Raw genomic sequence first — 12,578 nt, forward strand, 5'->3', positions numbered from 1 at the left:
GAAATTGTTCTGGTTCCTCCTTACTTCCTTCTATTCGTTGGACCAGAAATTCACACAGGCCTTTACGAAGGAATTCATTATGTCTGATGATGAACTTATTTAGACCAGCCAAAATAATTGTCAGCCAGGGACACAGGACTTCAACCTCCCTGCAGAAAATCCCTGACATCTGACGTAGGAGGATTTATAGGTTTAGTGGAAATTGCTTTCTCCTGCTCTCCAGATTACAGACCGTGGGTTGATTTTTTTTTCCGTGAATAAACATCTTTCTAATAATGAACGGACCGATAATGTCTTAAGAGAGAAAAAGAACATCCTTTGCCTTTTCCTTTTTTTTTTTTTCGCTGTTTCTTCAGAGAACTGTTTGGATTTGGAAACCCATGTTGGCCGCCCAGAATATGAAAGTTGGCGTTTTCTTTTTGTGGTGGGCGTGGGTTTTGCCTACTGAAAGCAGAGTGCTCTGGAGGAAAAGAGACACACAGGAGATGTCGAAAAAAGGCAGGTGAGCGGACACTTCAGTTCCGAGGGCTTAGGGGGAGACGGTGTGTAAACGAGCGTCTGGCTTCACTGTGGAATCGTTTCCAGCATGTGGTGTTTCCTGCGAATGCTTGCTCCTTTTCCCTTTGTCTTCCTGCTTTCCTACCCTCCTTCTTTTACGACGTTAGAATTGTGTTTTCTTTTTAAATGATGCTTAGATTTGATACAGTGCTATCATTGCATATTATTCAATCTCTTAGGAATTCTCCTGGGTGAAAGATTCTGGGGAAAAAAAAGCATATATGCACGTTAAAAATAATAAGAGCAATTATTTGATGTTTGCATCCTAGGTTGGAGCAAATCTGGGAATTCTCAAATGACTGATGGGACCTCTAATTAGTGAGAATGATTCTGTGAGTTCTAATTATTTCCGCTAGATGTGTAGGTCCCTTTTACAATCTTTTAAAAGAGAACAAACAGCTTTCTTCAAGCTATATGGCCCGGGGGATCGTTAGATTGTCCCCATTGGTCCACAGGGGTGGACCAGCCTGAGGACCAGCTGCTGATGGTTGCCAGCGAGGTACGTGCCCCCTGGCTGTGCCAGCCCCCGGAAGGAGCTCAGACAGAAACAGGCCGATCCTTCAGCAACAGCTTTACCAGGGTGGGTCTGACAATGCTGGTGATGGAAGGGCACGCATGCACACCTGCTTACCTGATACACACCAATAAAACAGGATATTTGGAGACCCCGCTCCCCACTCCCAAACCAGCCCTCTCTTTACTGATGAAGAGATGGAGGCAGGAAGGACATTCTTGATTCTTGGTTCTTTATCAGCCTGAGTTCAAATTGAGCTTTAGCTTTCTTCATCTCCGAGTGTAAGATGGACAGAGGTCAGGAGTATCAGTTAACATGGGACTTTCTTGGTGGTCCAGTGGCTAAGCCTTCCTCCCTCCTGCCCAGGGGTGTGGGCTCAACCCCCGGCCAGAGCACAAAGATCCCACGTGCCGCAAGGTGCAGCCAAAAACTTTCCTAAAAAAAGCAAAATCAATGAAAATGAAAGGAAATCCAGCTTCTTGGAGTCTGGGGCTCGTGGGAGGGCTGGGTGTCTGACTCCTCAGTGACCCACTCTGGGTTTGAGAGAGCCCTTCACACCTGGGCTTCTGAACAGCCAGCTCTGGCTCACGGCCCTTGTTTCAGGCAGTTTTCGCAACACAGCAAAGTTAAGGAGCTGAAGTGTCCATGGGTCGTGGTGAGCCCAGGACACAGGCAGGGACGGCTGTGCGCCACACACATGTCCTGTCACCGCCCGAGTCAGAAGCTGCTGGGCAAACAGTGGAATTTGTGGAGCGGGGCCGCCATAGAGGTGATCTGAACCAACAGTGCTCTCGAGGATTACAGATGACAGCAACAAATCCTATTGGTTGTCACCAAAAACTTCTCAGCCTCTCTCCCAAGCCAGAGTTCGAGGGGTGACTTATTAGGAAGACCAGTGCCTCACTAGTGGTAAAGAGTCTGCCTGCCAATGCAGGAGATGCAAGGACTCAGGGTGGATCCCTGGGTCAGGAAGATCCCCCGGAGGAGGAAATGGCGATCCACTCCTATATTCTTGCCTGGAAAATCCCAGGGACAGAGGAGTCTGGTGGGCTACAGTCCATGGGGTCACACAGAGTTAGACATGACTGATCACACACACACACACTCAGTGACAAAGTGAGTCCTGAAAGCGAAATAAATGTTCTTTTAAAAATTACTTTAAAAAAAATTACTTAAAGGAACTTTTATTTTTATTATGAAAGACACATTATTTTAAAAACCATAGGAAAAAAATTTTTTCAATGCACAAAAATCACCCATAATCCCCCAAACCTAGAAATAACCTTGTTAACATTTTTGTGTATTTTCTTCTGCTTTTTTTTATAAGCATGTATTGACTATTAACTAGTCTGGGATCTTTCTATGCATATAGTTTTGTAACCTTATTGTATTTAATGTGATTTTATCTGCATATTTTCTTATTTGAAGTATATAGTGTTATCATTTGAATGAACACACTATAAAGCACAATAATAATTATAACCGCTTAAGTATCTTCCTCTGCTTATGGTATTTAATTGCTTTCTCTTCGTTATTATAAATATTCTGTCTGGATATCTTCGCATATAAGGTCATTGCTTATGTGCATGATTATTTAATTAGGATAGATTCTTGGAAGTATATTAGATCAAATGGCATAAAAATATTTAAAGTTCCAGTATAATTGGCAGAATGGCTTTCCAAAATGGTGAACCCAACCAGGTGTTTTGTTTTTATGTAGCCTAAATTTTTCAAGGGCTCACTTAATTTTAGCCAGACTCTAAACTGATAAACTGCTGGTAATTTGTAGCCAGGCTGCTTTTCAGGGTTCATACTAATAACGTAAGAAGCAAGGTGAACACAGGCACATGGTGAGGGTGAGGCTAGAGAGGCGCCAGTGATGCAAAATTTAAAGAGACCCTCGGGAACTCCCTGGCGGTCCAATGGTTACCACTCCTTCCACTGCTAAGGGTGTGGGTTCGATCCCTGGTCAAGGAACTAAGATCCCACAAGCTGCAGAGCAGGACTGAAAAATAAATGGCTGACCGAATGAATGAATAGGGCCTTGCACAACCCAAGGGTAGGGGCCTTCTTACATTTTGTTCCTCACCTGTGGCTTACTCTAGTCTCTGCCCGGGCAAATAATTTCTGTGTTCTTCTCAGCACCTTCTCGGGAAATATATCGAGGTGGAACCCACCTTCATGAAACGTGCAGGCTAAAGATCAGAGTGCCAGGGCAGGGAGCAGTGTTTCTAGAATGTATCAATACTTATGGTCTCTCCCTCCTCCTTGGAAGAATGAAAATCTAGCCTGTCTACACTGCAGGCCCCTGGACAAATTCTGGCTCAAGCTCTGGAAGCACAAGCTGATCCCATCAGAAGCAAAGTACCATTAGCATTCTCGCTCGTAATGCTATAGAACTCAAGTTTAAACTGCAGGACAGAGAGGATCTGAGAGTTTCAGCTGATTTCCACTTTGGGGAGATGACACTGTGACAGGTGGCAGGGGGGTTCAGAGGAGTTGCAAGGCAGACGCAAACGTCATCCAGAGTCCCTGCTTTAGACCAGATGAGAGACGGTGAAAGCTGGAGCTAGGGTAGTATTCATGGGATGAAATGAACAGGGATGGGGGAAGAGGGATGAGAACTGTAAGGAGGCAGGATTGTCAGGATTAGACTGGCGGGAGTCTAGCAGGTATCTGGAAGGTGTAACTGGGTCGAGGGGAGTGCCTGAGAAGGGAGAGCAGGAGGAGAAGCAGGTTTGGGGGCAAAGAAGTTGAGATCCGTATGAGCATGTGGACCCGGGTGTGCTCACAAGCTACTAGGAGATGGTTGTCCAGGTGACAGGAAGGCCTCGGTCTGTGGCTCAAAAGAGATTTAGGGTCTGGAGATGCAGCTGTCAAGAGAATTCCTCGGTGGTGAGGGATGAAGTGGCCCAAAGGCAGCATGAGATAAGAGCAGGACAAAGGAGAGAGTTGGGGGGATGAGCAACACTGAAGGATGGATGGATGAAGAGGACTCAGTGGGGACCTCCCTGGTGGTCCAGTGGTTAGGGATTCGCCTTGCAGTGCAGGGGACGCGGGTTCAATCTCTGGTCGAGGAACTAAGATCCCACAGGCTGCAGGGCAACTGAGCTCACTCGCCATGAGGGAAGATCCCACACGAAGCTAGAGGACTCAGGGAAGGAAGCTGGAAATGGGTGATCAGAGAAACAGGTGTAGAACTGGAATGGAGAGGTGTCAGAGGCTGAGGGCCATCTATGGGACAGTTGTCAGATGCTTGTTACAGGGCAGGCACCGTCCTTGGCAGTGGGTGCCTCATCAGTGACCGAGTCAGGTACAGACTCTCCCCGTAAGAGGCTTACTGGCCAGAGAGGTGTTTAGTTGAGGTGTCAAAGGCTTCCAGAAGGAGGGAGCGATCCATAGGGTCAGATCCCACTAGGGTCAAGATCAGTCAGGTAGAGGGCCAAGATGCAAACTCCACTTACAGGGTGAAGAACCGTTAACAATCTCAGCGAGAGGAGATGGGCGCTGGTGTGCTTATGAGAGGAGAAGATGGAGTGAAAGTGGTTCACTTTTACAAGAAGCCTGGCTGTGAACTGGACCAGTGAGACTAGGAGAAGGTGAGAGGGACAGACAGGTGACGGGAGCTTGTACTCGGTGGGAGCTTGCAGCGGGTTCAGGCGATGAAGGGCAGAGGCCAGGAGGAGGAGGTTGTTGGCTGTCAAATCCTGTCCTGACGAAGCGCAAAGCTCTGGGTTACGGGTGGGGTCTCTCTGATCACCCTACACCTCTTCCATTAGATTTTTATTTTAAAGTATTTTTTCTTAATTTGGCTGTGCTGGCTCTTAGTTGAGGCTGGCAGGACCTGGTTCCCTGAGCAGGAACTGAACCTGGGCCCCTGCCTGTGGAGTGTGGAGTCTTCACTGCTGGACCACCAGGGAAGTCTTGTGACTTTTTCTTTCAAGTCAGCACTATCCTGCCTTCATTGCCTCCCTTCATTCTCCAGAGAGCTAGCTAGAACTTTGTCTTCACGTTGTGCTTCTTGCTCTTGTCCAGTTGCAAAGCGCCGCTCATCCTAATAGTTTCCCGAGCCTCACTGGGCTGCTCCAGGGCTCACCACACCCACGTCTTCCCTCTTCCTCTGCCTCATTTTTCCCCCTCCTCCAACATTTAGCATAGATGTCACCTTTTTTCGAGGACCTTCCTTGGCCCTCCCCCACCCCTGTGTCTCAAATCTCAGAAGACTTTTTTCCGAGCTTCCACGGCCCCCAGCTATCCTATCTCAGACAACTAATCACTCAGCATTATCAGCCTATGAGCCCCCCGACAGCCTTCTGCCTAGGCTGCCATAACAAACACCAGAGGTTGGATGGCTTAAACAACAGACATTCATTTTCTCAAGTCCTGGAGGCTAGAAGGAGAACAGGAAGTTATACTCACGGATGTAAAATTCAGGTTGAATCATATGAAAATGTTTTCATATGTCAAAGCCAGTGCAATGTTCATGCTAACATTTCCTTCCCAGAAACCAAATTTGCCCGCATCTTGCCCGTGCTTCACTCCCTTGTCCCCCTGGGAAGGCCATCGCTGGCCAAGTCTGTGTGTTGAGGATCCATCAGGTTGGTGGGAACCTGGGTCCATCGTGGTGCCAAGAAGGCTGGATCAGAAAACTCTGAGACAGCAGAGACACCCCACCCACGCCAGACACAGCCTTCCAGTTCCAGGAAACTCACGTTTCCCAAGGTGTGCAGATCTTAGGCATCAAGGAGTATTCACTGTCTCGATTAGCCAGGGTTCTCCCAAGAAACAGAACCAATAGGATGTGCGTAACATGTATATAAGAGAAGGCAATGGCACCCCACCCCACTCCAGTCCTCTTGCCTGGAAAATCCCATGGACAGAGAAGCCTGGTAGGCTGCAGTCCATGGGGTCGCTAAGAGTCGGACACGACTGAGCAACTTCACTTTCACTTTTCACTTTCATGCATTGGAGAAGGCAATGGCAGCCCACTCCAGTGTTCTTGTCTGGGAAGTCCCATGGACAGAGGAGCCTGGTGGGCTATAGTCCATGTGGTCCCCAAAGAGTCAGACACAACTCAGATACTAAACAACAACAATGTATGTATGTGTATCTGTTTACCTATCTATCTCTCTGTGGTATTACACACACACACACATATATAGTGCAATATTTATTATAATATATATACCTATATATGTACATATATGGGGCTTCCCTGGTGGCTCAGAAGGTAAAAATTCTGCCTGCAATGCAGGAGACCTGGATTCAATCCCTGGGTTGGGAAGAGCCCCTGGAGGAGGGCATGGCGACCCACTCCAGTCTTCTTGCCTGGAGAATCACCATGAACAGAAGAGCCTGTCGGGCTATAGTCCATGGAGTCGCAAAGAACTGGACCCAACTGAGTGGCTAAGCGCCTACGTACACACACACACACACACACACACACACACACACACACACACACGACAGGAGCTGGGGTCGGAGGAGGACTTATTTAAAGAATTGGCTCATGTGATTGTGTGGGCAACCAAGTCTGAAATTCACACGGCAGGCAGGCAGGCAGGGGACATTCCAGCAGGAGCTGATGCTGAGCTGAAGGCAGTCTGCAGTCCAAATTGCCTCTTCCTCAGAGGACCTCAGTCTTTTTTTCCCCCAAGGTCTTCAACGGATTGGAAACCTACCCACATTATGAAGGGTAACCTGCTTTACCTAAAGGCTACTGATTTAAATGTTATTCACGTCTTTAGAACACCTTCACAGCAACATCTAGGCTGGTCTTTAAACCAAAAACTGGTACCAGAGTCTAGCCAAGTTGACACCTAACTTACCTATCACACATTCTTAGAGGCAGTGGTTTGAAAAGGAGATCATCAGTTACCTAAAAATCCATTTAGTGAGGAATCCAAGGAAATTTATACGTGAGGGATTTATACACAATCCTTACTCATTATGTGGAAGAATGCACAGTCTGCTTGCAGTTCAAGAAATGCAGAGGAAATAAGAAGACAGCAGAAATAAATAAAATAAAAAAACTAAATGCACACACACATACTCACACGACCCCCAGGCCGACGAGTCTGTGGGGAGCACTAAACCACCTCTTCGGGGCTCTGACAGCAGACTGACCACGTGCACGTTGCCGTCTGCCGGCAGGACGAGGGCTCTAGCGCTGCTGCTCAGTCGCTGAGTTGACTTTCCGACCCTGTGGACGTCAGCATGCCAGGCTTGAAGATGAAAGAATGAACCAAGTGAAGTATAACTTATCGAATGCTCTGCTATGAGTTAAATGAGCCTTCTGGCAGAATCTTGCTCCTAACAGGCCCCCAGGCCCGATCTAACCTCTGGGAAATGTTTTGAGAAAACATCATCCATAGACAACCGACTGGGAAGTACAGCAAGGAAATATCAAGAAGAAGGACCGTGGGCCACAATTTTTCATAATCTCCAAGAATATAGAATAAAAATGCATGTTCAAAAAACGTATACCCTCCATTCAGTCCAAAGAACTGTCCCAAGTGTCATCCTGCATTATCATAACTTCAGTTCAGTCAGTCACTCAGTCGTGTCCAACTCTTTGCGACCCCATGAATCGCAGCACACCAGGCCTCCCTGTCCATCACCAACTCCCGGAGTTTACTCAAGCACATGTCCATCGAGTCGGTGATGCCATCCAGCCATCTCATCCTCTGTCGTCCCCTTCTCCTCCTGCCCCCAATCCCTCCCAGCATCAGGGTCTTTTCCAGTGAGTCAGCTCTTCTCATGAGGTGGCCAAAGTAATGGAGTTTCAGCGTCAGCATCGGTCCTTCCAATGAACACCCAGGACTGATCTCTCCTTTAGGATGGACTGGTTGGATCTCCTTGTAGTCCAAGGGACTCTCAAGGGTCTTCTCCAACACCACAGTTCAAAAGCATCAATTTTACGGCACTCAGCTTTCTTCACAGTCCAACTCTCACATTCATACATGACCACTGGAAAAACCATAGCCTTGACCAGACGGACCTTTGTTGGCAAAGTAATGTCTCTGCTTTTTTTTTTTTTAATGTCTCTGCTTTTTAACACGCTGTCTAGGTTGGTCATAACTTTTCTTCCAAGGAGTAGGCGTCTTTTAATCTCATGGCTGCAATCACCGTCTGCAGTGATTTGGGAGCCCATAAAATAAAGTCTGGCACTGTTTCTGCTGTTTCTTCATCTACTTGCCATGAAGTGATGGGACCGGATGCCATGATCTTAGTTTTCTGAATGTTGAGCTTTAAGCCAACTTTTTCACTCTCCTCTTCACTTTCATCAAGAGGCTCTTTAGTTCTTCTTCGCTTTCTGCCAGAAGGGTGGTGTCATCTGCATATCTGAGGTTATTGAGTTTTCTCCCGACAATCTTGATTCCAACTTGTGCTTCATCCAGCCCAGTGTTTCTCATGATGTACTCTGCATATAAGTTAAATAAGCAGGGTGACAATATACAGCCTTGACGTACTCCTTTTCCTATTTGGAACCAGTCTGTTGTTCCATGTCCAGTTCTAACTGTTGCTTCCTGACCTGCATACAGGTTTCTCAAGAGGCAGGTCAGGTGGTCTGGTATTCCCATCTTTTTCAGAATTTTCCAGTTTATTGTGATCCACACAGTCAAAGACTTTGGTATAGTCAATAAAACAGAAATAGGTGTTTTTCTGGAACTCTCTTACTTTTCCAATGATCCAGTGGATGTTGGCAATTTGATCTCTTGTTTCTCTGCCTTTTCTAAAACCAGCTTGAACATCTGGAAGTTCTCAGTTCATGTACTATTGAAGCCTGGCCTGGAGAATTTTGAGCATTACTTTACTAGCGTGTGAGATGAGTGCAATTGTGCGGTAGTTTGAGCATTCTTTGGCATTGCCTTTCTTTGGGATTGGAATGAAAACTGACCTTTTCCAGTCCTGTGGCCACTGCTGAGTTTTCCAAATTTGCTGGCATATTGAGTGCAACACTTCACAGCATCATCTTTTAGGATTTGAAATAGCTCAACTATTCCATTACCTCCACTAGCTTTGTTCACAGTGATGCTTCCTAAGGCCCACTTGACTTCACATTCCAGGATGTCTGGCTCTAGGTGAGTGATCACACCATTGTGATTATCTGGGTCGTGAAGATCTTTTTTGTACAGTTCTTCTGTGTATTCTTACCACCTCTTCTTCATATCTTCTGCTTCTGTTAGGTCCCTACCATTTCTGTCCTTTATTGAGCCCATCTTTGCATGAAAATTTCCCTTGGTATCTCTAATTTTCTTGAACAGATCTCTAGTCTTTCCCATTCTGCTGTTTTCCTCTATTTCTTTGCATTGATCCCTGAAGAAGGCTTTCTTATCTCTCCTTGCCATTCTTTGGAATTCTGCTTTCAAATGGGTATAAATTTCCTTTCCTCCTTTGCTTTTCACTTCCCTTCTTTTCACAGCTATTTGTAAGGCCTCCTCAGACAGCCAAGTATCCAACTTGGAACATGTCAATTCCTTCTTCATAAGTTCCTAGGGACTCAATCAGTAAATGCAAACTCATTTTTTCCCGACCAGGACTGAACCCACTTCCCCTGCATTGGAAGCTTGGAATTTAAACCACTGGACTGCCAGGGATGTCCCAGTACTTGCCCTGTTTAATCAGTGAGTGGGCACCACTTTTGTGCAAGGTCCACGCTGGCTCTTCTGTGAGGGGAAAGGGAAGCTTGGGCCTTGCACATTGAACCCACATTCCAGGCAATGGGAGCCAGATCTCCCAGTGAGATACAGGACCAAACTTGCCTCCCATCCTTAGAGCCAGGGCCTCTGAATGTGACTCCTGGCTCCTTCAATTTCACAAGTTATTCAAACCGTCTACGTCTTAGCTTCCTCGTGTATAAAATGGGCAGAACGGCAACACCTACCTCACAGGATTGTTATCAGGACTAACCCAGTTAATACGTGTGATCTAGTTAGCCTGGTGACTGGCAGAGTCAGTACTCAGGCAGTGTTAGCTATCCTTTTATTGGCTGCGTGTTACACTTCATTTCAAGGCTAATACTCATACCTCAGCTGGTAAAATGATGCTGGTGACATGAAAAGTATTTTAAGATCTACTGTAACTTGAGTTAAAAGCAAGTTACAGCGTTTTTCCCTCTCTCAGGGTTGTAAGGATATATTCAGGATGGTACAGTTTACTTCTTAGTGGTTTTCATCCTTTGCTTTAGGCTTCAATCTATTTTCCAAAAAAATGTTAACATAGGAAGGTGAAGAGAAAATAGTTATTTTAAAATATTAAATAGGAACAATTTTAAAAAGATTTTACAGGAGTTCCTGGTCGTCCAGTGATTAGGACTTGGTGCTTTCACTGCCATGGCCGGGGTGCCGTCCCTGGTCGGAGAACTAAGATCCCACAAGTTGCATGGTGTGGCAAAAAAAAAAAAAAAAGAATAAGATTCTACGTGTCCTAATTATCAGTTTTTTTGCTAAGCTAGAATCTCAGCTTCATGACGGCAGAGGCAGTGACGTCTCAGAATGTGGCAGTGCTTCCTTTAGTCGGTGCCCAGTTCGGTTTTAGACGGGCCCAAAGCCACGTGGGGCTTCCCTGGGGGCTCAGCATAGAGAATTCACCTGCCGGTTCAGGAGGCTCAGGTTCAATCCCTGGGTGGGGAAGATCCCTTGGAGGAGGGCATGGCAGCCTACTCCGGTATTCTTGCTTGGAGAATCCCACGGACAGAGGAGACTGGTGGTCTACGACACAGCGACGGAGCAACAACAAAAGCCGTAGTAAGATGGGCCAAACTCGATGTTTATTCCTCCCCCTCTTTCTCCCCGCATCTCTTGTATTGCTCTCTCTGGCACCCATCCAAAGAGCTCATACCGTTCTTCACTCACTCACATGAGTGAGAGTGCACGGGCACCCGGAGATGAAGAGGACTCTGCGCTCAGCGGCGGTGGCCTCACCCTGCCCCTGCCGGCCCTCCGTTGTGATGGCCTGCAGCCCTCCGCCAGTCTTTGCCCTTGCCCAGCCCCGGGACCACCCCCTGCAGCGCGCACGCCTGCCCCTGCCCCAGTTTGTCGCGGATGACGTGATCCCTGCGCATCAGCCCTGATATCCCTGGGCATCAGTCGGGTCTTGGCAGAAAACAGCACTGCACTCCAAAGGGCTTAGCCAATAATTGAATAAAGACACCGCTCGCAGAGCGGTGCCCGGGGTTCAGGCAGCAGCCAGGCCAGCGAGCGCCCCACCCCAAGCACGAGAAATACAGGAAGCCACGGCGACCTGCCGGCCTGACGGGGAAATTGTGTAACCAGAGCTCATTGAAGTACTGTGATTACCTGTGGTCACAGAGGACACAGACATCGCTGGTCCCCGGCATGGAAGCCGAGAGAGAAGGAGGGATTACCCTCGGCTGTCTCATCCCCTGCCAGCGCACTTTGGGCTGAATCCCTAAGCTGAAGTGCAAGGATGCCCAAGAGAAATGGTCCACCTGGCAGTGGGTCGCTCTCCATACTGACAGCTTCATGGCAGTTCCGGATTAAAAATCCCATCAGTTTCAGCTGGGGAGATAGTTTAGGTCAGACCTCTTCACATCAGGCCTTCTGAATAATTAATCCTGCAATTCCTGCTTCTGTGGGTCATGGGGATTGCTCGCCAAAAAGCTAAAATAATGCATTGCAGTTTTGTAGTCTTTTTTTTTCTTTCACATTTTATTCCAGTTAGATTTGAAGCAAATCTACAGGGTGACAGATACTTTGCTGATCGAATACCTGGACTCTCTAGAACACCTTTAATTTCATAGTAAGCCTCAAAGACAGAGTGCACAAAGATGCGCTGAAGTAAGGCCGACAGTGACCAGAGGGGCACGCCCACGACCGTGAGGGGTCTCTTGCCCACACCTAAGCTGCAGAGATTTGCAGCAGTGCCTCTACTCCTGGTCAAGGGGCAGGGAGCAGAGGGAGGGGGCTCCTGGCTCCTTTAGGAGAGAGAGGAGGTGGGCAGCAAAGGCTTCCTCCCTCCCTTCCAGCAGCAGCGTACCTTCATCCTGATCCATTAGTTGAGATTCTTCCCCGGGGCGCTGCCGTTGCTGCCAGCTCAGCAATTTCCTTCTTTTAGGAGGAAACGTCCTGTTGGCTGAGAAACAACAACGGCCCCTTCCACGTGCAGTCCACCTTCGAGTTCAAAAAGCAAGGACCCACACACGTAGCCACACACACGATCCCACTGGCTCCACGCAGCCCTGGTCCTGTCACAGAGCTGCACCTTCAGCAAGATGAGGAAACCAAATCCCAGCAAAGGCTCGGGGCAGGCAGGTCACTGGAGGTGGGGCTCTGTTTCCCCGTCTCCCTGACACATTCTCCGCTCCCCGCCCAGAATGATAGTTTCTTCAGGAAAGAAGATAAGCAAAGGACTTAATGGCGGACCAGGCCAGTTACAAGGGAGGAAATCGTGTGTTGAGGATGAATGCACCAGAGCTCTGGTTGTCAAAGTGCCAGCCCCAGGGACTTCTCTGGTGGCCCAGGGTTAAGACTCCGTGCTTCCA

At 47.7% G+C, this 12,578-nt stretch overlaps 1 protein-coding gene across 1 annotated transcript in view; it reads left to right on the top strand.

The window, feature by feature from the left end:
* Nucleotides 1–380: 380 nt before the first annotated feature.
* Nucleotides 381–12,578, top strand: part of GABRR1 (gamma-aminobutyric acid type A receptor subunit rho1) — a 32,023-nt gene continuing 19,825 nt past the window's right edge. Inside the window, exon 1 of the mRNA XM_065911507.1 lies at nucleotides 381–502. Within this exon, the coding sequence (XP_065767579.1) occupies nucleotides 381–502 (122 nt within the window). The remainder of the gene's footprint in view (nucleotides 503–12,578) is intronic.

Source organism: Muntiacus reevesi, chromosome 19, assembly GCF_963930625.1.
Source record: "Muntiacus reevesi chromosome 19, mMunRee1.1, whole genome shotgun sequence".
NCBI lineage: Eukaryota > Metazoa > Chordata > Mammalia > Artiodactyla > Cervidae > Muntiacus > Muntiacus reevesi.